Below are 25,331 nucleotides of genomic sequence, written 5' to 3' on the forward strand. Positions count from 1 at the left end.
ATCCCTAAGATGTACCTGCTCTTGCAGTGTCTTAGAGATTGTGATGGCAGAACTTACTTGTTAAAGTACTCCCAATCTCTTGCAGCTCTCCAGTTTATCTTTATTACGCATATATAAGGTCTTATTGTTTTATTACAGACTGCTTACATCAGAAATGCTGAGACATTTAAGTTTAGAGAGAAGATTTTTATGTGCATTGAAGAAATGAATTTTGAATAATTGAAAACTTCCAGAACAGCTTTTTTTCTTTCCATGTTGAGTCTTTGTCTTCGGGAAAGATAATCTTTTAGTTTTCACAGTAACCAACACTCTAGAAATTATGCAGTTAGGTATCTAATTGTCGCACTGAATATTTACATCAAAGAGAAAAAAAAAGTACTGTTACCACAGCAACTTCTCAACTAGGCATAACTTCACTGTGATGCACCTAGAATTTACTAAAGTCTCTGTAATGTTTGCAGTATATGAAGTGAAGATACATATATGAAATATAACACTAATAACAATTCTGAGAACTTGAATATATGTTCTATACCCCAAGCATATACAATTTTAATCAAGTTTTTATTTTGTGACTTGAATGAGGCAAGGAAAAATAGTATGCAATCATGTAACACAAAACTATGACAATACACATGTACAAAAAGCTTTCTACAGAATGTCATCCTGAAAATTGCGTATATCTGTAAATATTATGCTACCTAATTCATAAGAATTCTATATCTGTAAGAGAAGGTTTTCCTCTAAATTTTTAATCTGTGTGTTTTTCTTTGTGAATTAAGCAATACTAGAAGAGTTGTGTCCTTACTTGGTTGAATGATTATTGTACTTCTTACCAGAGGGAGTGGCATGATAACATTCTCATGTACGTCTCTCTCAGGCCCTTCAAGTAGGTGTTTACCTGTCACACAGCAGGAGCAAAGCAAAGAACTGGAGAGACAGTAATCTAGGCACATGAACAGAGAACAGCAAATGGGAGCTTGCTTTGGGCCTCACCAAAACCCTTTGAAATATCACAGGGGAAAAAGATTTCTTTCTTTTAAGGACTTAAGAAAAAAATTGCGTGCCCTTTAAAAAATGAACTCCTGTTTTACAGAAGGAACCTACCTATTGAACTTGACACACATTCATAGATTCATAGATGTTAGTTAGGGTCGGAAGGGACCTCAACAGATCATTGAGTCCGACCCCCTGCCTAGGCAGGAAAGAGTGCTAGGGTCAGATGATTCAAATGATGACCGTTCAAGTGATGCTTAACTCTTATTTCTCCTAGAGAAAGCACTCAATATTAACATGATTTTATAGATTTTCTGTTGATATAAGATAAAACATTAAAGACCAAATTATGTTGTTTTGTAAAGTTTCTAGTAACCGTATACTGTAGCTGCTAGCAATTTTTGAAATTTAGCTAGTCATATTTCATATCATCTCTGGAATTACTGTATTTAAAAAAAGTCATGTAGGGAGTGTACTGAAGAAGGTCTGTGTATTAATGCTCTAGTAGAGCTGACTCTTACAGTAGTACGGAGTGGCCAAATGCGGCCTGCCAGGCCATTCTATCTGGTTTGCAGGGCCCCTAAAAAATTTAATAAATTAATATTTATCTGCCCTAGGCTTCCTGTCATGGCCCTTGATGGCTTGCCAAAACTCAGTAAGCGGTCCTCTGCCCAAAATAATTGCCCGCCCCTGTAGTAGCATATATCACTTCATTTTTTTTTCTCCTCATGTGACCTAAAATGTGTCAGGGCTGTCAATAAGCACACTTCTCATATAAGGACAGAAGTGTAACTAGAACATTTTGAACCCTGGGAAAAACCCTGATGCAGTAGTTTACCCTCCTTAACTAGGGAGGGTGAGCAAGGTACCCTCCCTGGGTGCAGATTTAGAGGAGGGGGGTACCTTTCGCCCTGGAGTTGTTGCTACAGCGGGTACAGCCCAGTTGTGGAAGTTGGGAGCCCCTGCACCTAGCAGCATGGGTGGGGAAGAGTTGAATGGAAGGTTCTCCCTTCTCCTTGGGGTTTTTGCCATGGGAGGCATTGCTCCTTTCCCAGTGCTGTTTGGAGGGAGGCAGCCTTCAGGGAGCCTAGACCACCAACCTTCTTGCAGATGAACACTGTATTCCCCACCTATCCCGTTCAGCTCTCTGGTGGTCAGCTCCCTGTCCAGAGTGTTGCAGGAGCTCGTTGTTCCTCTTCCCTTCTGGAGGTGGGTATGGGGGCTAGGCATGGGATAGTGAACTCTGGAGAGTGGTGGGGAGGTTCATCCTACCTTTCCCAGGAACTCAAAGTCTATGATTGATAATGGTGTGGGACTCAGTTCTCCAGTTGCTGCTGCTACAGTTGGGGTGTGGAGTTCCAGGTCCTAAACATCAGCAAATATTTATTAATGTAAAGGTATTGTATATTCTGCAATGGATGCTGCAGTTACTTTAATAGCAGGGAAGTACCTGGGTCACTTACCACTAAGTTATCTATATGTTAAGATTACTATTAAGAATAACACTGTACTTCATTCTGTGTTGTAAATTGCCAGTCAGCTGTTTATACATTGTGTGTCATCTTGAATTTAGAGCAAATAATAGAGGGTACAGTATGATTTGGTTGACAAGGTTGAAAATACTTGCAACTTATTTGTTTAATTTTGCAAGTGTGAGGGAGCTAATTGAAGTCAATGAGGTATTAGGGCCTTAATTTCACCAGAGTTTCTAGAATGAATCTTCTGCTTGTGTTTTACTGAACATCTGGACTGAGGGTTTAATTGAAAGTCTCGCTACTGACAACTAGATTACCAGGCCATTGGGTAAAGGCAAGGGTCTGTAATAAATAATATATGTGTTCTGTCCATTTCTCAAATTTATGATTTGTGATATATGGCAGGTGAAATGTTAATGTGCCTAGGCAATCAATATGTCTGTAACTTACTAAAAACAGATAGATCATTTAAATCCAGAGGTCCAGGGTGTTTAGCTATTCTATAACATTTTACATTATTTTTTCATATAGGAAGTTATATTGCTTCTAGCATAGTTCTGAGGAGCTGTTAATTTTATGCATCAAGCCTCCCTAGTCTTTTTCTGTTCAAAGCTATTTATCTAAGATTATTTCAGTGCATATTTTGGAAGTTAGGCCATCTTCTGACTCATTTCTAGAACAGTAAAATGACTGTAAGTGCTGAAAGGTTGTTTATGTATTCATGATAGAACGCCCTGGCTTAAAACTAGGTAGGGATATGGATGGCATTGAGTAGTTGGCCTGTTTGTGGAATATGTAATTGGAAGTATTATAAACCATTTCACTAACACACATTAGACAAGCTAGTGATAATGCTTTTAGTTATCAAAATGAATTCCCTAGTGTCGATGAGCCACATTAAGTCCTGATTAAGGTAAGACTTCCCTTGGAATCATGGATAAATTTGTCACCATTAGTTTTACTACTAAAAATATTGGAAGAAGAGCTTAGAAACAAAAGGCTAAGAAGCTTCAATATAAGTCTAAGGTTAAGCTCCTAAATCATCTGTCTAAAATGAGCAGCCAAATGCTGTCATTGACCTAGCAGGTACTGCTGGGTAGTCAGTGCTATGAAAAACAGGTCACTTATTTAATTGTCATTATGGAATTTAAGGGCATTGTTTTAGACATCTATTTTTAAATAATGGTCAAGATACCTGTGGTATAGGTAAATAATTTCTATAAGCTATCTCCATCACTATAAATAAATAAAAATAAAAGGTAGGGCAAAGAGAAGGGAATTTGGGCACCCCTGTGATGATACCTTTAACCTTGACATTTGTGTATGCTGTGTTTTTTAGGCTGCAGAGATGTCAGCAAATTTAGTGCTATATAGTTTTTCTAAAGATTTTTTTTCTCTTCAGAAGTGATCATAAGTCATTGTCCTTTTTCTAACCAAGTTGAATTATGAACCCACAATATTTTTGTCTGCCACATGCATTTTTTTGTAAAATTATTGGATAAACCAGTATTTTCCTCACTTCAGTTATGCCACACTGTATGCCTAAGAACATTTTCCTTGCATTAAAACATTTATAAAATTATAGCTAAGATATGGATAAATGAAAAATAGCTTTTATTTGGAATCCTTATATTGTAATTCAAATATATTCTGACCAGGGCAGGAATTTATATGCAGCTTAAAGAAAAGAGGTCTTGGATCCCAATAGTTCTACATTATATATCATAATATTTCATTTTTTCCTCCTGGTGGGACCAAGATTGGGACTTTGGTTCTTTACTGAACCAGATGACAGAATGTCACCCACTAGCACCAGTTTCTTTCAGGACCCTGGATTTTGTTTTTGGATCTAACAGTTATCTGTAGAACTGTCTGGTTTATTTTGTGATGGGTGCCTAGTTTATAACTGACACTGCATTTTTTGAGTTTCATTTACTTTGTTGAATTTGCAGTGATTAATTTATGTACTTCCATAAATATGCCTACTGCTTTAGAAAACAAGATTCTTTCCTTGTGGGTTCATAATCTATTACAAATGCAGAGCAGAGCAACATAGAGAGAAGGACATAGATATCTTGGGAGTCATAGAGAAGAAGGTTTGGAAGGGGCCTCAGGAAGTCATCTTGTCCAACCCTCTGTTCATAGTTTCATAGTTTCATAGATTTAGGGTCGGAAGGGACCTAGTAGATCTTCTAGCCCAACCCCCCGCCAGGGCGGGAGAACAACAAAACCCCAAAACAAAAATGGGACTCAAATGAGTCCAGCCAGGTAGGCATCCAGCCTCTTCTTAAAGACCCCCAGGGTAGGGGCCAGCACCACTTCCCTTGGAAGTTGGTTCCAGCTCCTAGCCGCCCTAACTGTGAAGTAGTTTTTGCGGATGTCCAATCTATACCTCCTCTCCATCAACTTGTGCCCATTACTCCTTGTTATGCCAGCGGGCGCTAGGGGAAACAGCGTCTCCCCCAAACCCTTCTGGTCCCCCCTAGTGAGTTTATAGACGGTCACCAGGTCCCCCCTCAGCCTGTTCAAGGTAGGTTCTGTCTAAACCACCCTACAGAAATGCTAGCTGCATTGCTACCTGCTCTTAAAATCTTCCAAGGATGGAGATTCCACTGCCTCTCTGTGTAATCTAGTCCAGTGCTTAGCCACCCTCATGGTGGGAAAGTTCTTCCTAATATCCAACTAGGCAGGAATGACCCTGAGCCTGCACTTATCTCCTCACATCTGCATTTCTCCTCACACCTCGTGGCACCCTTCAGAAGATCTTGCAGCACTTCAGCCTCAGCACCCTGGTTAAGACTTTCTAGACCCAGGACAGAACCTGGGGAACCTCACTAGATAGATACCTTTTCCCAGTTAAATACGTAGTCATTGACTACTCATTTTGAGCACAATGATTTACCTACCCACCTTACAGAAATTCTGTTTAGACTGTATTTCCTTAGCTTATTAATGAAAACATCCTGTGTTCTCATGTTTCCTTTTCTTAAAGATGATCATTATTACATCTGGCTTTCCTAGTCATTTGGGGCCTCACCTGACCTCCATGAGGTCTCAGAGGTCTCAAAGCCAGTGAGACTGAAATTACTAACCAGTAGGGCTGTGCAAGACATCATCGTTTTGTTTTAATGTCCATTTTGTTGTTTTGAAGGGGCGGTATTTTGTTTTGTTATTTTGTCTAATTTTGAAGCGCTGTTCCATTTTGTTTCGCTGTTTCGACACATTTCAATGTTTCACCCATAGGCTATAATGGGGAATCCTGAAAATGCCTAAAACTTTGACATTTCATGCCTGATTTGGACAAAAATTGCAGGCATGGTAGCCCCTTCTGAGGGCATGGAGCCTGCCAAGTTTCAAGGAGATAGGTGCAGAGGTGTCTTGGAAACTGCACCTCAAACTGGAAAAAGCAAAGCTCATGACACTTGCTGGCAGTGGCAGCCTCCTGTCATCTGGTGTGCAGATCCGGGAGCCTGCACCCCAGGAGGGCTGTGGGTCTGTGCTGGACTCTTCCCGGGAGCCCTGGATCTGCATGGGCCCCCAAAGCTGCATGCAGGATGACAGGAGGCTGCTGCTGCTGCCTGGAACTGGCGCTGGGCACAGCCTGCACCCAGTGCCAGTGAAGACTACTGCTGCTGGCCCCAGGCAGCAGTGGCAGCCTCCTGTCAGCCAGCCTGGTGGTGGGAGGCAGAGAAGAACCAGGGATGCATTCCAAGCGCCTCTGTAGCCCCATGGAGTTTGGCCCAGTGGTGGGAGGTGGAGCACAGCCCTGGCGCAGCTTGCCTCCTGCCACTGGGCTGCGCTCCGATTGGCTCCGCCAGCCACATGGAGCTCAGCCTGGCGATGGGAGGTGAGCAGAACCAGGACTGTGCTCTGCCTCCTGCTGCTGGGCTGAGCTCCAGGGGCTCTGTAGACCCAAAGTGCATAGCCCGGCAGTGGTATGCAGGCAGAGTCAGGGCTGTGTTCTGTCGTATGTCTCCAGACTGAGCTCCGTGGGGCTGTGAAGCCGATCGGAGCACAGCCCAGCAGCAGGAGGCGGGCAGAGCTCAGGTTGGCTCCTCCAGCCCCACAGACCTCAGCCTGATGGCAGGAGGCAGGGAAAACCAGGGCTGCACTCTGTTTGCCACCGCCAGGATTAGCTCTGTGGGGTTGCAGAGCTGCTTGGAGCACAGCTGTGGCTCTCCCCTGCTTCCCGCCGCCAGGCTGCTTTGACACTTGAAACGTTTCGAAACTTTTGAAATGTTTGGAGTGCCCTCATTTTGTTTCAAAGCTGTTCGAAAGCTTTTTGTTTCATTTCGAGTTCTCTGTTTTGAGCTCGAAACTTGTTGAAACAGCTTTGAAATTAAACACTCAGCAAACTTCACACAGCCCTACCAGCCAGTTCCTTGAGTACTCTAGAATGCATCTAGCTTCTTTAAGTAACCACTCACCTGGTTTTCAACTATGCTAGGCTGCTTATCTCCTTTCCTATCCTTGCTGTTAACTTTACTCATTGCCTGATAGCTTATCTTATTTTTGAAGGCTGAAGTAAAAAAGGCATTAATACTTCAATCTTCTCTTCATCATCCATTTCTAGATTACCATCACTTTCCTAGGTCTTTCTGAAAAAACTTCAGATTCCTATTTTTTATTGTCTTCTGTGCCCTTTGCTCTAGCTGCATCTCAGTTCATGTCTTGGCTTTCCTGATTTTTCTCCTTACATGCCTATGCAATACTTTTGTATTCTTCCCTAATAATATGGGCAAGTTTCCACTTTTTGTAGGATTCTTTTTGAGTTTCAACTAGCTGAAGAGTTCACTGCTTTGTTAGGCCAGTCTGCGGCTGTATCCTTAATATTGCCTTCTTGGTTACGACCAGCTCTCTTTGACTCCTTTTTTTCCCTGAAATTTGCCTCCCAGTTCCCTGAGTTTGTTCAGGACCGCTTTGCTAAAGTCAAATCTATGGGCTCCTGCTCCAATGTGTGCTAATTATCATGCAGACTCGATTGATTGAGCTGAATGAGCTTGAGTTAAGGTGCCCTCACTGCTGTTAAGAAGTGCAGGAAGCTGAATACACAAGACAGTGCAGGTGCTTTAATTAAAGTGTCCCCCCACCCTTTCCCCAGCGCACATGTAAAGTTGCCTCAGAAGATCAGGATAAACTGAAGCCTGAGGCTAGTTGGCAGACAAGGGTGGAGGGAGTTGTTCTAAGCTAAGGACCAGAAAGACATGGAGAAAGTATAAGAAGGAACCAGTGAAGATGAATAGGAAGAAATGGAAGCAAGGATGAGATTTACTGTTTAAAATGAATGGTTCAAAAATTGCCTCTCCTGTATGCATTGTTTGCATCTTTTGCAAGTAAATATCCTGTTTCTGAAGACAGCTGCTTTAAGACCATCCATCTGATGGGAATTTAAGGCTTAAAAGTGTAAATTATTTACCTGGGTTGCTTTTTGCTGTATAAACTGTGCAAGTTTGGTTGTGGAAGTAGTAGCAGAAGTCCCTGTAGTACATTTAATATTGTATTCACTCTGGAATCTTTTGTTATTGATCATGTGAATCTCGGGTATTTTCAAGACCAGAGACTGAAATATATAGGGTGCAGTGTGGGGGAGAAATATTTTTTGGGGAAAAAAGAGTTCTGAAAGTTGGAACTTTTTAAAGTTTGTGTTAAGTGGAGCACTGACAACTGCCTGAGTTTTATGTGCTTCTTAATTAAGAACATTATTTAAAGTGCCTTTTAGTGCTGCATAGGAGCTGATGGACCATTGGATGAAGTTGCCTTGAAGCTGACTCAGAATTTTTAAAAATTATTGAACATATTATCCTTAGTACTTAGAAGAATTTTTGGGCTGTTTAGTGAAATCCTATTGCTCCTGTGGAGTCCCTGCTGGAAAGTGCTCTCTCTTCAGGAATTTGGAGACACATCCCCACAGAAATATTAAACTTGATTAATTGCTCTGAATGTTGCATAGAATTGAAAGAAGATAAATTTTGTTTTAATAGTTCTGGTTTTGTTTTGTTTTTTTTTTACCTTTTGAGTATGCTGGCTCTCAAATCTCCACAATTAATCATACTTCTTGATGACAAATGTTATACATTGTTCTGAGTTACATTTTCTGTCCAGTTATGCTTGGATTATCCACATAGTATTTTGAGGCAGCATACTTATGGAGAAGCAACGATTTATTAGGCAAAACAGCATCTTGCCTGGTCTTTGCCAATTACATTTTTCCATGTGTAGCACACTGACTAACCATCTTGTAACCTCAGGAGGTCATCTAGTCCAACCCCCTGTTCAAAGCAGGACTGTCCTCAACTAAATCATCCCAACCAACACTTTGTCTAACCGGATTTTGAAAAAATCCAAGGATGGAGCTTCCACCACCTCTCTAAGTAACCCATTCCAGTGCTTCACCACCCTCCTAGTGAGAGTTTTTCCTAATATCCAATCTAAACTTCCCTTGTTGCAACTTGAGACCGTTGCTACTTGTTCTGTCATCTGTCATCACTGAGAACAGTCTAGCTCCATCCTCTTTGGAACCCCCTTCAGGTAGTTTGTCTGTTATTAAATCTGTCTTCTTTTCTGCAGGCTAAATAAGCCCAGTTCCCTCAGCTGTCTCCCAACCCCCTCACCATTTTTGTTGACCTCTGCTGGACTCTCTCCCATTTGTCTACGTCCTTTCTGTGTGTGGTGGGTGGGGGATGGGGATGCAAAACTGGACAGTACTTCAGGTGTGGCCTTACCAGTGCAGAATAGAGTGGAATAATTACTTCCCTTGACCTGCTGGCACTGTTCCTACTAATATAGCTCAGTAGGCTGTTAGCCTTCTTGGCAAGAAGGGCATTTACTAATGCTACAAAAGGCACTGTTGGCGCTCTTCAAAGCTAAATCCTTGCCTCTCAAAAGTAAATGGGAGTTATGTCATTGACCCCAGTGGAAATTGGATTGCTGGAAACAAAGCTATTCTTCAACAATTCCTCTTGTGCTCTGACCAGATTGTTGTTTGAAGTGAATACTATGTTTAAGAACTGTATCTGAGGAAATATTTTGGCATTGATGCAAAGAACATAAGAATTACCATTTACTGGGTCTGACCAGAGGTCCATCTTGTTCAGTGTCCTCTGGCACATAGTGGCAGAGGGTGAACTGGGTATGGCCAGGGTTTCCCCCCTCTTTTCCCTCTCCACACTGTTCCTCTCTCACTTGCAACCTCCAGCATTTAAGGTCTAAGAAGTTCTAATTTAGAGGCTGTATCCTTAACTCCCATGCTCAATAATTACGGATGTCCCTCTCCTCCAAGTATTTGTCCAATCCATTTTTTAATTTGGGTAAACTGTCACCTTCCACAACCTCTGGTAGCAGTGAGTTCCACATTTTAATTGCACAGTGTGTGGAAAATCCCTTTCTTTTGTTAATTTTAAATGTATGATCTGCTAGTTTCATTTTTTGGCCCCTAGTTCTTGTATTGTGTGATAAGTAAATAATAAATCCCTATTTTTTCTCTTCACCATGTAGTATTTTGTAAACCCTTATCACATCCCTCTCCCTCCCCCCCCGGTGTCTCTCTTTCTTTGAAGAGGCTTAGCTTCTTTAGTCTCTTCTCATAGAAGCCCTCCATACAGCTGATCATCCTTGTTGTCCTTCTCTATATCCTTTTGAGGTGAGGGGACCAGAACTGGGCACGGTATTCAAGGTGTGGATGCACCATGCATTTATAAAGGGACATTGTGACACTTTCCGTTCTGCTTACAGTTCCCTTAATCTCTAAAACTTTGTCAATTTGATGGCAGCTGAGCTGGTGTTGTTAGCGAACTGTCCACAGTGACACCCAGATCTCTTTTCTGTGTGGTAACAGCTAATGTAGAGCACATCAGCATAGGTATAGTTGGGATTATTTCTACCCAGGTGCATCACTTCACACTTACCTACATTGAATTTCATCTGCCATGTAGTTGTCCATTCGCTTAGTCATGCCAGATCCTTCTGTTGTTCCTCAGTCCTCCTTGATCTTTACCACTTCAAATAACTTTGTGTCACCAGCAAATTTGGCCACCTCCCTACTTGCTGTTTTTTCCAGGTCATTTATATGTTAAGTAGAACTGGTTGCAACAGGGATCCCTGGTGGACTTCACTATTTACTTCTTTCCATCCTGAAAACTGATCATTTATACTCACTCTTTGCTTTCTATCTTTGAGCCAATTTCTAATCCGTGAGTGGACATTCCATGTAATATCATGACTAGTTAAGAGCCTCTGATGGGGGACTTTGTCAGAGGCTTTTTGGAAGTCCAGATGTACTGTATCACTGGATGGTCCCAATCCACAGCAGATTGACACCCTTAAAGAATTCTAGTAGGCTGGTGAGGCATGATTTTTCCTTTGACAAATCCAGATTGATTCCTTCCCAGCAACTCGTATTCATCCATGTGCTGAACAATTCTTTTTTTATTATTATGATTGTTTCTACCAGTTTTCCAGGAACACTGGTCTGTATCCTGTAGTTCCTCTAGAGAAGTGGTTTTCAACCCTTTTTTTCATTTGCAAACCCCTAAAACATTTTGAATGGAAGTGTGGATCATCCTGCATTTAAAATGATCTCAAAATACCATTAGATTACAAAGACTGTACAGTGAAGATTGTGGCATCGCTGCAGAATGGATCATTCAGATTCTACCAGGGCAGAGTGTGCTGATCTGTTTTGGAAGCTGCTTACTTCAATAAAAATATTCTCGTAGTATCAGTTTGTACTTTGTGTACTTTACACAGCCAAAATAAAGTAGGTCTATACTATGTAATGTCACTCCAGCTTCTTCCTAGTTGAACACTAGGAGAACAGCACAGGCATGTTGAAGTCAAATTTCCCATCAGTGAGTTCTTTTTCTTTCACAATATATAAAGTTGTTTCAAGCATTGCTCATTCCTCACTGCAAGGGGTAATTGAAAGCATGGTACTGTATTTGTGCCACACCAGGGATGTCAAGCTCACGTCGTGCTGTGGCTGGATCCAGCCTGGAGCACAAGAAAATGACAACAGTGACAGCTCCAGCTCAAATCTGGAGCATGTCATGGCAGTGGCAGCTCCAGTTCCAAAACAGAGCATGGGGTGGCAGCAGCAGCCCCAGCCACATGCCCCATGCTGGTACTGGAGTTGGAGCTTCCTAATCACCTTGTGCTCCAGCTCTAGCATGGGGCACACAAAGCACATAACAGGGGCTGAAGGCACTCCTCACGCTCTGTTGCTGATGCTGCTATATGCCCCCAGTTTCCAGTGTCCCTCTGATAATCAACTAGGCTGGAGAGACTGGCCCATGGGTTGTGTGTCTGATACCTCTGTTCTAACACAAACTGTAGCCATAACTGAGTCAGCAACTGAGTTAAAATATTAGGTCTCCTATGCAGTTCCCCAGGTTAAAAATTGTCATATATGTGGGTGCTATCCTGGTTGATTTTTGTAGACATTTTTTTTAATAGTGCAAGACAACACTTCTGCTCATGTTAGCATTTGCATTTTTACATACTATAGAATGCTGTGTATGCCATAACAACTGTTCATTCTGGGTTTTAAATTCTGAAGAAGTTGGTTTTTCTTTTTTTTTTTTTTGTTAAAGTCCATTGAATTTCTGCAGTTGCCGTGTACAAACAAATTAGTTATAGATTATATCCTTTATTTTTCTCCTTTTGATTATTTTAGATGCCTGAAAGTAACTTTATGGCTTTTTATATTAGATAGTAAATGGTAGTGATATAAATTGAAAGCTAAAATTGACTAATATAAAATATTTTACATTGGAGTTTTTCATTTTTCTATGGCTTTCTTAGCATTATCTATGAAAAAAAGTTATTTCCGTATTGTTAGTGTGTGTTACTTTTTACTTTGAAAATTAACTTATTAAAATCTTTCTTTGACCAATGATTTCTATTTTAGCTTTTGAATCAGATCTGCTATTAAGAATATAAATAATTATTTGTATGATATGAGGAGATATGTGGGCTTCCATTAGCAATGTAATTCAATGCCAGTGATACTGGTTAAAATGTGCAGAACTCACAAATAAGTTTTTTTTTCTGAAATAAAATACTGTAATAAATTTACTTTGAGATCACTTATGTCATATTTTAGACTTATAGAAAAGCAGGATATTCTTGCACAAAATAGTGCTTTTATATTAATAACATGCAATAGTAAAAGAATTTAACAAATGGCTATAATCTAGGTTAGTCTTTTCAGTTGGATTTGCAGGTAACTTAATATCTGTGAAAAGCAAATTGGAAATTGGTTAAAGAGAACTTATCCTTGTATTTGGTAATCACTGTCAGAACATAACCATAAATTAATTTAATTAGATTTTAAGGGTCACTTATTATGTCATTTTAATGTACTGTGCAAAGCAATGAAATCTGTAGGGTATCAGCGCATTGTACTGAACTGAAAAATGGAGAGTAACAGCTGAATGGCAGTGCAATGTAGCAAGAGGCTTACTGCAATATTAAATCAGCTTCTTGTCAATTAGTTGCTGTCACAGTTCACCTTCAAGAATATGGTGTATGTGTGTGTGTATGCATGTTTAAATATTTGAAGGTATTAATAGGTTCTTTATCAAATATGCTTATTATGGTACTCTCTATTATAGTTTTATGGGGACAAATTTTATTCCTTTGGGGACCTTTTTTTTTAAATAAGCTCTGTCATGGCCACAGGCCTGCATATTGACTAAGTTAACTTCCTGTTTGACAGCCCTGCATGATTACTATACATGCTGTGTTGCTAATGCATGGCAAGTCCTGATATTCTTAGAACATCTGATTTCCTCTTTACAGGTCAGTGCACCTTTCATATATCTAATTAGATTGAACAGAACTACCATGTTCTGTGAAGGCAGTTGTGAAGTATGAAAAAACAATGATTGGTCATTCAGTTAAAATCAAAGAAATCTCACAGCATGGTGCTTTCATCTTCCCAATAGGGTGGTAATCTTCTGTAAACAGTTTTAAGTCAGCTTTGCATTTTCAACTAGGATATTTTTTTTCTAAGCAAAGATGAGGAAAAAGCCTCTTAAGAGATGAAATACTTAATATGTTAATCTTACCTCCCATTCCCTCCACTGCATAAAACACTTACTACATGGAGGAAACTTTATATGCCTAGAATGTATTTGCTTGTTTGAAACCAAGGCTGTCTTACAGTTCCATTTAAGTTAATAGTTAGTATTGTTCATCTGTTTTGCTAGGTGTAGGGGGAAAACTTCACAACTTGAAACAGTGAAAAATGTCATTGTTTGGGTCTCAAATCAGAGTGGTATTACCGCCTTACTTGCCACATCTCTCCTAAGCTAGGTGCATTTAGGAGTCTTACTGTCCCATTCGTTCTACTGGCCAGTCAGTCAGTGGTACTAGAATTTATAAGGGCAGCTGCCTGGGTCTGAGGCAAAAAGGTGCTACTGGAGCCATGGACCAATAGCAGGGAGCTGTAGGGTCTTGGAAGTCATAGCCAGCAAAGGGATGCCTAGGTCCTGCAGAAACATGTTACTTGCTCCTTGCCTACTGCAGCTTAGAAACATAACAGTTACCAATGCCAAGTTGAGCCACAGCAACCAAGAAAGAGAGAGTCCACTCCAGTTAGACCAGGGGTGTCCAACCTTTTTGAATGTGGTGCCAGATCATGAACTTTTTATCACCCAGTGGGCCGGCAGGAGTGGGTGCTCACATGGCCTGTCCAGTCTGGCCGCAGCCTGGGGGTGCAGGGGTCAGGGGGTGCTGCCTGACCCCAGCATGTCCTCCCTGCCACCTGGGTGGCCTTGAGGATGCTTCCATACCTCAGCAGCCAGGGGAACATGTGGGGACTCTGCAGGGGGGTGTAGGTTGTGCAGGGACACCCCCCAGCTCCCTCTCCCCTGGGGCAGCCCGAGCCCAAGCAGCAGGGGTCCCTCCCTCCCCAGGGCCCACGACTCACCACCCCCAGCACAATGTCTGCGGGCATGGGGGGATGCATGGAGGTGGGAACGGTGCCGGCTTCCCGCCCTGACATCCACAGCAGCAGCATCTTCTGTGGGCCTGGCTGCAACTTCCATCCGCGCCCCCTGTGCCCGCCCGCCTGCTGCACTGCGACCTTTTCCAGCCGATGTGGCTGGCGGGGACCGGCACAGGGCAGGGCTGGCATGCAAATGAGGAAGGGAGGGGCGGGACTAGGAACAGAAACCGTGCAGTGTGGGAGAGGGGAGGAGCTGGCATGCAAATGAGGAAGGGAGGGTGGGGTGGGGTGAGGAAGGGACACAGTGAAATGAGGGGGGAGGGGAGGAGCTGTACCGCGTTGGCAATGTCAAGCTGACGTGGTGCATGTGGGAACCTTGCCCCTTCCTCAGCCCTTCAGCAGCCATTAGGAAGCTGCTGAGGGAGGGACAAGGGGTTCCCGTCGCAGCACCGCAGGCCACAGAAAATGGCTTGGCGGGCCACACATTGGACAAGCCTGAGTTAGACTCTTGTTCCTGTTGAAATACCACCTGCTAGTTTTGGAGTCACTTTTCTGCCCCTCCTGACCACATCTGAGAGTACTAGAGGTATGATAGACTTTCAAATGCATGACGTTTTTTCTTTTCTCACATGTTCCCTGGTCTTGCCCAAATACAGTTAAGTCCTGGAAAAGTGCAAATGCCCATCTAGATGTTGCCAGGACATAAGCAATCAGTCGGGGTCTAGTGACCTTGGCAGTATTCTAAACATAACCATTTACTTGGGTAAATATTACCTTCCCTCCATCCTCCAAATTTCAACGTTTGAGATAAATGTCTTTTCATCCAAGAAGCTTTTCTAGTTTTTCCCATGTTTTCTGTTGACAAAAATCACTCTTGTGAGTAACAGGGAATTTCCCCCTCTTTCTTCAGATATAAAATCTTATGGTAGTGATTCTATGAGGGCTTTAATGCAAAATCTGTTTTTCTGATGTCTGATTTGAGAAATACCTGCTAGAGATCCCTGTATGAAACCATAATTGGCTCATATATTCTTCTTTTTGTTTTCCTTCCACAACAGATTTTTTTTCCAAGTGACAACTGAGACTGATTATCCTCATCCCGGAATACGTTGAACCATAATGTAACCATCTCCCAAGTGTTGATATGCATTGATATGAGCAGCAGAGAATACAGGCAACAGCTGTTCAGGAATTGGAGGCAGTGTCATTAGAAATATAAGCAAACTGCACAGACACAGTAAAAACATCAATTTTGTATAAATCCCAAGTGTTTTTTTTTTTATTTAATCCATTGATAATGGCTATTGCTTTGAAGTGGAAGCAAAAATGAAAGTTGTGTTCTTTACTTGGCACAGCTCCATAATATTCTACTAAATAAATAATGTGTGTGTCTATTTGAAGTTTTCACTTGCATATCCATGGCCATATCCTTCCCAACAGTCACTCTAGCATTTTATGTTTTCTCTGCTGAGTCAGGTATATAGCTGATATAACTAATTTGCCTCAAGGAAAATCCAGGGAGATGAGTAGTAGTTGCAGACTGAATGTAAAAAAAATCACACATTTACTCTGTTAGGTTATGATTATGTGAGTAGGATGGTAGAATAGTCATTCTTGCTTTACATTGTGACTCCATGCTTATTATCCCATAGTTAAAAAGAAGGCAGGGCAGATTTGTACCATAGACCAACCAGATATACATCAGATATGTCTGATTTAGTTTGTAAGGTTCAGCTCTACCCTGCCTTTTGCCTGAGTTCAGACTAACACAGTTAACTACTTCTGTCTGCTTGTGCAAGGCATTTGAAATTGTCAGTCATAAAAATACTGAGAAGCCCAAATAATGGGCTAGTTTGTTTGTTCGGGGTTTTTTTTATTGCTGCTGCTCATACAAATCCAAGGAATAATCTCCGTATTTTATTAGCTATGATAAAAATATTTTGAAAAACAAAAAAAGATAGAACATACCAATCTTAGCTGTTTTTACCCATCAATTAATGTTAATTGCATTTTTTGTGATGATCTAGAAGAAAGTTGTTAAATAGTTTACATAGTCCACAAGAAAGTGGTTAAATGCCAAAACACTGGCATTTCTAGTAGACCTGCCAAGACATAAATCTTGTTTCCTTTAAAATGATGACAGTCAAGATAGCTAAGAATTTATCTTTCTAATTATAGTTTTGTCAAATCCATTTAATATCAAGATACAGCCTACCTGTGTGGATTCATGACATATATTTGTGGTTACCCAAAATAAACATGAAAGCTTATTAAGTTGGGTGATGGTATTTATTTTCTAAAACTTCAGTGTTATAACACAATTATCCTGCAGTACTTCATAATTTTGTAATGTTATTCAGCCCATTTTATTGTTCATAATACAACACACTTGTAGTTCGTGGCCCTGCATTCTCACCCAAGGCTTGAAATGAAGTCCTTATGTGAACGTCTCTGCGAATTACAGAAATGCAAGGCTGTCTTAAAAATAACTACAGTATTCTTTAAGGTAAACTGAAAACAGATAGTCTTTTAGACACCTTCTATTTTTTGTGCAGAAAAATAGTGACATTTTTAATTTGCATAATGTTCCCAACTAAGGAGAGATATACATGTCTTAATAGCACTTACATAATGTAGATATCTTTTTCTATTATAATGATTTTCAGAACTAATTGAATTTGCTTACAACTAGAAAGAGTATAATGTTAACAAAATCATTACTAGAGCTGGTTAAAGTAAATAGGAGAATTTTCTCTGTGATATTTGTGAAAAGCTTTTTTTGTTGTTTGTTTTTTGTCAAAGAACATCTGTGACCAACTGTAACAATCAAACTACCACTGGTTGTAAGGACATCAGTATTTATATCCTTAGGTGAAGAAGTATTTACATGGGAGAATAATTGATCGGGTAATTACTCTTTCAGGCCCTTGCTGTAATAGCACTGTGACAGGAGTAATCCATTCATACTGGAGAGCTGTGATTCAGTAATCACTCCAGTGTATTAGACCTGTATATGTTTCAGTGTACATTGGCCATGTTTATCCTTTCTTCTTTACCCCTCCAGCAAGAATATTGAGAGAGATGTAAAAAAGCAAAGCAAAAAACCCCTCCATTTTTCAAGGAAGTAAGAGGTGATAAAAGTCTTGAATTAGCCTTGAATAAGGCTAATGTGTTGCTGAGCAGTACACCTTCCATCACTATACACAAACCTGTGAGAGCGCCAAAATATTAGTAATGTTATATTTTTCTCAATTTGTCCTTATGTAATGCCCTTACTACAGTATTTCAGACTGCTTGGGGATGCAGTCTTTCTTGAAAAACATAAACATATGCTGCCACACAAAATCATACATATGTCTGAAATTTCTTATCTATTGTCATTAGGAATGACTCCCAGGATGGCTATAGCCAAAAGAAATTAGGTTAGAGAGAGAAATAGCCTTTCATTTTATTTTGTGCGTTTGGCTGCATTTTGTTGGCTGTACAGTTTTCCCCTATTTTGAGTAGGTCTTTATACATTACAAGGCAAGAGAAAAATGTTTTTAAAGATAGAAGTATGATTGACAGAATGGGTAAGGCAAACGTGCTTGTGTGGAACCTAAATTGCATTTTTACCCTCTTCTCTAAATCGACTGTATAGTAAGTCGACAGTGGGTGCATCTACAGATGCAGTTAGCATGCAGCAATAAATTCCAGCACATGTTGTGCCAGCATTTATTGCTTCGGGCGCTGCGGCTGAATTGTGCACCCAGGACTGCAGCACATTGAGCTGGTTTGGAGCAGCTGTGCCTGGCAGGAGGCCGTAGGGGTCAGCCTGCCAGCCTGGGGCTGCTCCAACCTGGATCAATGTGCTGCAGAGGGGCTTGCTGGGGCACGAGGGTGCTCCAGTGTGGGGCTAGCTGGAAAACTGCCCCAGCACTAAAAAAAACGATGTTCCCCAGCCAGCCCCATCACTGTTTACACTTGTGTTGCTGCGGAGTAAATAACTCCACCACAGGATAGTACTTCTACAGAGAAGTATTGTCCTGCAGCAAAGTAAATTAGTTTATTCCATCCTAATATGGAGATGCCAAGACACTTACTGCAGAGGTAATTAGGCAACTCTGTAGTAAACATTTCATGTAAATGTTCCCAGTTTCTGTTTTACTGAGGGAAATCTGGGAAGAGGAGAAAGAAAAAAAATGAGAAGGCATGGTTTCTTTTTGCAGATATTGCAAAACTTTGAATGCTTGAATCAAGTTATGATCACAGCTGTTGTTCGAACATAATTTTGCTAAAATAGAGCGTACCCACTTAAAAAAACAAACAAATGGCTTTTGAACAATTGCATTACTTTGTGAAATTTAGGTTTCTCTAAAGGACCTGACTCCATCAAGGGTAGATCCAGGGGGTTGTGGCAATGTAATTGCACCCTTCCTCCAACCTCCACTGCCACTGGCCATATCTGATTTCCACTTACTGCACCTGCCCCCCCCAGGTGTCTGCCACTGGCTGGTGCTAGAAGGAACCCACCCTATACCACCGCCACTGTCCGTGGCTGACTTGGGCATGGGGGGCAGCCCTAGAGTCACTTCTGTTCCACTCCAGCCATGGGCTGCAGGGAGCAGCTGTGTAATGTGCTGGGCTTGGCAGGTAACAGTGATAGTGTGCAGGTGCCTTTTGCCAGTGGGGAATATTGGCAGGCACTGCAGGATTACAGTTGTACCCCCTTTCTACCATCACTGTCCTCAGCTTCTGCCCCACCCCAGCTGTGGGCTAGAGCTACATGGAGTGCCAGACTCAGCCAGGGATAGCAACGGCAGTGGATGGGTTTTCTCTTCCTGCACTTGCTCCCTGTCCAGCCCCCCAGTATCCACAGCTGGCTCCAGCCACACCTTGCCCTTATTCCCTCATAGTATAAGGGGCACTGTGCTGCACCTCCTTTAGAAAGTCTTGGATATGCCTGTGGACTCCACTGAGTAAAGTAAAACCTAGAGCTAGGAAAACGTCTGGATTTACCACCAAATAAGGCTTAAAGGTAGAAAACCTGGTGTCCAGAATTTCATAGCAACCTTATGAATACAGAAACAGTGTTCAGAATAACAGCTGGATTTTAGAGCATATTTATATTTGGAGAACAAGAAAGTTTCCTTTGAGGATGTAATTGTGATTTTTTTTTTTCTTCAGACATTTCTTTCTGAAGAGATGTTGAATAGCAAAACACAAATCTGTGGTATTAAAATAAAAAGAGAAACCAAATCATCTTTATGTAATTATATTAGTAATTATTCCAGCTCTGTTTGTTTCTTTTTGCATTTCACACAGTTTTTGATTTGACAGTGTTCATCTTGTTGCAGCTCTTATTCCATAAGCATATTCACATTTAAAACAATTTAGCACTTTGGTTAATGCAGACAGGAATTTCCTCCCCACACCTTCTACTCCCCTCTCCCTCTTTCACAGGTAGTTAGGTGTCAGATTAATCTGAGATCAAAGAAAAGGAAGGTGAAAATAAGAATAGAAAGAATATTGTATTAAAATGTGGACCTGTGGTGATTGGACTTCCTTTAAAATTCTTTGACAATTCATATAGTGCTGCTGCAGGTCAATGGCTGCTAGGTGTGAGATAGCTACAGCAAATGAGCTGTGTGGGCATTTTAGGCAGGATTGTGTTAGATGTCACATCAGTTAAAATGCTGGCAAGCAGGTCTGTGCTCAGCATCCCGCCATTGAAAGGCAACTGGTGTAGCTTCGTTACTGGTAGCAAAATTAAGAAATATAAAGAAACTATTTAGATTAAGCAACATGTAAGGAATAAAGGATAAGTGATCCGTAAGAGAGATTAATGAAGAGAACAGTAGGATATCAATTGCAGATAAGATACTTTATCTCTGTATTTCTGAAGTACCTATCAGCATAAACTCTAGTCAAAGATTTAGGTATACCTTGGCAGTTCGAGTAAAGGCCTTTTTTCCTTCAGGAGAAGCATTAGTGTTGATTTAATGTTGGGTTCTTTGGAGGAAGGCTTTTGCTAAGATGTATTGAATTCTGGAGGGCTTGTTCTTGTTCTCATTGCCAGAGTAACAGAGTTCCTGGGGGAGATGCTGCAATTTAAAACCCTCTGTTTGAGATGTGTTGCTACTCTAATGCTGTGTCCAGAAAGCCATTTGTGGGTTGTGTAGTTTGCAGAGGCAGAACTGTGCTAATTTTAGTTGATCATGGGCAATAATCTCAAATTAAGCCAAGATGGTCTGGCCTGCTAAATGTAAGTTAGCAAGTGGACTGCATTCCCTGGGTTCCTAGAAGGCTTATTAGCCCATGTTGAAGTGTATACAGTAACATCTTCACTGCCACTGTTTGTGCTAGCTAGACAGTGGGGGAAAAGCTGCTAAGGGAAGTGCGGCATTTCCTTCATTGGCAGTTTTCAAGAAGAGGTTGGATAGGCATTTGCATTGGGAAAACGTAAAAGTAGTGCATCCTGCACTTGTGCTTGGGGTTGGCCTTTAAGTCTCTTCCAGCTCTGTGGTTTTCTTTTCTTTTTCTTTTCTTACTCCAGTCCTTTACAGCATGTTGATCTTCTTCTGTATTGACAATGTCTTCTAACACTTGTAGTAACATACCTCCACTACAGCGCCTCCCCTTTCAAAATTAGGTCTATTCATTTTGCCTAATGAATGAACTACAACTAATTCCTTATCTACACTGCAGTTCTACTAATCTCTTATCTTGTTTACCTTGATTTTATATATGGATCCTTACTGAATCATTTACTGAAGTCTGATACATTATATTTGTGTTATTTGTGGGTTCAGCAGGGGAGCTATAGTCCAGGAATGGGTTAGACTTTATTAATGCAGTAAACTAAATGAGAGGAATATAATTGGGAGATGGGAGACAAATGTGTCATGGAACTGCTTGGAATCTTTTGATCTCTACCATATATCCTTCAACAAATCTAAAAATCAGCTGTCTTTTCAAAGAAAGATATTAATCCAGTTAGTGTGGCATGATCTAGCTTTGGTAAATGCATATTGTATTATTCCATTTTCTATTTGTCTCCATATTTTTAATTATTCTTTCTTTTAACAGTTATTTAAAAGCCTTGCGTGCTACTGAGGTCAGAATAAAAGACCTGTAGTTTCCTGGACCACTTCTTTTCCACTGTAGGAAATCTGTAAATCAGTGGTTCTCAAACATTTTAGCCTCGGAGCACCCCTCATTGGACTCAAGGCACCCATCAATATGCTCAAAGCACCCCTTCATAACCATAATCCATAACATAATCCATGTGAATTGAATGGAACTCCACTTACAGAAACTAATTTATTTATTAGTGTGTTTACCATCTTGCAGAGGTACCAGGAAGGAATTAGGTCTGTCTGTGCTTATCTGCTTATCTCTTCCTACCTTGGTTATCTCTTCATACCTCCTGGCATCCTGGTAGAGAATCACAGCTATAAGTATTGAGACCTCTAGTGGTCATCTTTATCTCTTTTTTCAGAATCCATCTGCCATGGAAGCAGTGTATACATTGTATGGTATGTTTTATATAATAATCAGTTATTCAAACTCCATTGTGTATATGGTTCCTTCTTACTACATACATTGTGAGCAGGGCAAAAGACATACCCTATAACTAAATTGAACTTTAGTGGATGCTTTAAAGCTACTAGAGAAAATCTTCTACAAAATAAATGTTTTCTTGTGTATGGGTATACTCAACTGTTTCTTGAGTTTAATAAGTATGTTTAAGAATACTGATTTCTAATTTAGGTACCACTCAATTATGTACATGCATTTACTTCTTAGAATGCTGGAGAAAACGTTCAACAACATGTATTATTGACTCATGGGTGGCTGTCCCATCATTTTTGTGTTTATGATAATTAACACTAGACTGATCCAAAGCAGCTTTTGTTATACCTCTTCACTCTGATTGACCTATTATGTGTGCTGTATCTATAACAAATGTAAAGAATTACATGCTTACAAAGCATGTGTCACTCAAATGCCTGTAGTTTATTCATTAAACTATTTAATTAAATTCAAAGGCACTGATTAGCAAATTATGTTTAATGGCAGAAATAATTGTAAACGTACACATACAATATTTCTTATGCTAAGGAAAACAATTACGTTGATTTAATAGCTTCAAATATGTTGTTTAGCAGTTGATAGCTATATTTTTCTTTGTGGAAAAAAACATTTTCTGCTGCTTAAAAAAACACACATGGCATTGTTAAACAATAAGACAACTGTTCTTTATACAAGCATGTTAATGTTGTTTTAATTAATTCAGTCTTCTCCACAACCAAAATACTTGGAAGATGGGGTTATTCAAAGTCCACCTTGATGAATGTCTATAAATATTCCAATCTGTAGTGATGAAAGAATTTTATTATTCATAAAGTATTCATTCGTGTTGATGCTAGCATGGCATTCCCTCTACTACTGCATTCCAGCTGCCTATGCAGAGGTTCCTTAATAGCTTATTTGGAATCCAGGATGCAAGATTAATTAAAGTAATGCTAAACATCTTGAGAATAAGTGTTGCATTGAGATATTACCAATGTTCCCTCAATTCACAGCACACTGCACAGTCACTATAATTATAATGTCTGCAAGATACTGTGGGTATCACAAAGGAATGTCAAATCCTCTAATTAGCAGCGTTTAAAAAGTAGAAAAACACAATATAGCAATTGCTTATAGAGAAGTGAGAATTTGACTTGACTGACAGGATAAAAATCTGATGGGAAGCAATAGATTGTGACTAACTCATTGTCCATTTTCCTACAGATACAGGTACTCATTCTAGATAAATTTTTACACTTACATTACTACATTCTTTCTCAGGCAGGTCTGCAGATTCTAACAGTAGGTCTTCATCTTACCCTGCTTCTTTTGGAGTTTGAGGATCTGTTGTCACCGCAAGCCAAAAATTAAGCTGCAGGTGATGTAGGTCTCCCTTACATGTTACAGATATTGCACAATTAACTTCCTAATTGTGCAGTTACTTAAGACCAGCTACATGTGCAAAGTAAAAAGCTCCAACTAGCTATAGATTTAGACCTTGAAAATGTGTACCGACTTCAAAGCTAGTTGCTATCCAGTTTTAATTTGTATGTGTAGCAGGGTCACAGCCACAGGAGTGCACCTCCCAGCCACAGGAGTGTACCATGCCCAGCTTGAAACCCCCTTGTCCTGAGGATCAAGGTTGCTATGATTCCCAAGGCTCTGAGGTGTATGAAACCTCCAGGATCTGGGGAGTATAGCAGTTGTGATCCCCAGGGCTCAGAGGTGCGTGAAACCATCTTGTGTTTTCTTATGAAGTTACATAACATCACTTAATACATTTTTGTAAATTACATGAACACTTTGCTTTCTCTGGTATAATATGTGATAGTGGTAAAATAGCCCCCCTCTACATGTTACAGATATCGTACAATTAACTGGAGACCAGCTATCACACCATAAAAATCTCCAACCAGCTATAAAGTTATACCTCAAAAAATGTGTACTAACTTTATAGCTGGTTGCTATCAAAGCTTTAATTTGCATGTGTAGCAGGGTATTTCCCTGTGGCTGGGAGCCTCGTTGGTTGATGGGGCTCCTAGCTGTAGAGGTGCACCATGCCCAGTGAAAAAACCTCAAGCCCTAAGGATTGCAGCAGCCACAATCCCCAGGGTCTGGGGGTTTCAAACACCCGCAAGCCTTAGAGATTGTGGTAGCCAGGATCCCCAGAGTCCAGGGATACATGAAATCCCCAGACTCTGGGGGTCGCATCTGCCATGATTCCTATTGCTCTGGGGTGTGGGAAAACCCCTGGAGCTGGAGGATTGCTTCAGGTGTCTTCCCACCATGAGGGGTAGGATAAAACCCCCAAGGCTAGAGGATCACCATAGGGGTGATCCCCCTGTTCTGGGAGTGCAGTGATTCTCCAGCCCTGGGGGGGGGGTCTCCCTGCACCCCTAGGGTGGGGAGATCTCCCCTGTGGCAATCCCCCAGCTACAGGGGTACATGGGGTGCTCCCACAGCTGGAAGACCCTGAACAGCATGAGGCTCCCTGCCACAAGAGCTTGCTTCTTGCTGCTGCAGGGGGAGCCTAGGATCGGGCTTCCCCTGCACTGGGAAAAAGGAGCGATGGGACCTGATGTGCTATTCCACAGCCATGCCTCCTGCCATGCATGTGTGGCATGATGGGAGACACGATTTTGTGAATTGTGCATTAGTTCTCATTGCGTCTTTACCTGCTTATGTAGAGGGGGCCATGGTAACATGTGAAAAAAGGATTATTACAGTTGTTTTTTAAGTATTACAGTTATCTTCAGCCCCAGCAGAGTCTGCTAAGCTGCAAGCTCCTGCAGGCAACACAGGCTTAACTGTAGCTACCGCCCCCACTCTCCCTAAGACGAAACGCAAAGTGTTTGTCATGGGAGACTCCATCCTGAGGGGGACCGAGGGGACAATCTGCCTCCCCAACCCCTTAGCCCGGGAATTCTTTTGCTTCCCGGGAGCCCAAATCTGAAACATTGCAGAGAAGATCCCTAAACTCCTCCAGCCCACTGACTACTACCCTATGCTCCTTATCCATGTGGGCACCAATGACATGGCTCGGAGTGCTCCCAGCCGGGTCATTTCATAGATCTCATAGACATTAGGGCTGGAAGGGACCTCGGAAGAACATCAAGTCCAGCCCCCTGCCCAAAGGGCAGGAAGTCAGCTGGGGTCATAGGATCCCAGCAAGATAAGCATCCAATTTGCTCTTGAAGGTGTTCAATGTAGGTTCTTGAACCGCCTCCGATGGCAGGCTGTTCCTGACCTTGGGGACTTCGACAGTAAAGAAATTCTTCCTTATATCCAGCCTGAAACGGTCTTGTAGTAGTTTATGACTGTTCAACCTCGTCATCCCTTGGAGCGCTCTGGTGAACAAA

General features: G+C 41.2%; 1 protein-coding gene across 1 annotated transcript in view; it reads left to right on the forward strand.

The window, feature by feature from the left end:
* Positions 1–856: 856 nt before the first annotated feature.
* The window catches only part of FAM171B (family with sequence similarity 171 member B), a gene marked incomplete at its 5' end in the record, with an annotated part of 49,228 nt that continues 24,753 nt past the window's right edge, over positions 857–25,331 (forward strand). The window contains 2 exon segments of the mRNA XM_019522875.1: positions 857–950; positions 4,514–4,615. Of these exon segments, the coding sequence (XP_019378420.1) occupies positions 857–950; positions 4,514–4,615 (196 nt within the window).

This window comes from Gavialis gangeticus, unplaced genomic scaffold (assembly GCF_001723915.1).
Source record: "Gavialis gangeticus isolate Ggan-Ray unplaced genomic scaffold, GavGan_comp1, whole genome shotgun sequence".
Lineage (NCBI taxonomy): Eukaryota > Metazoa > Chordata > Crocodylia > Gavialidae > Gavialis > Gavialis gangeticus.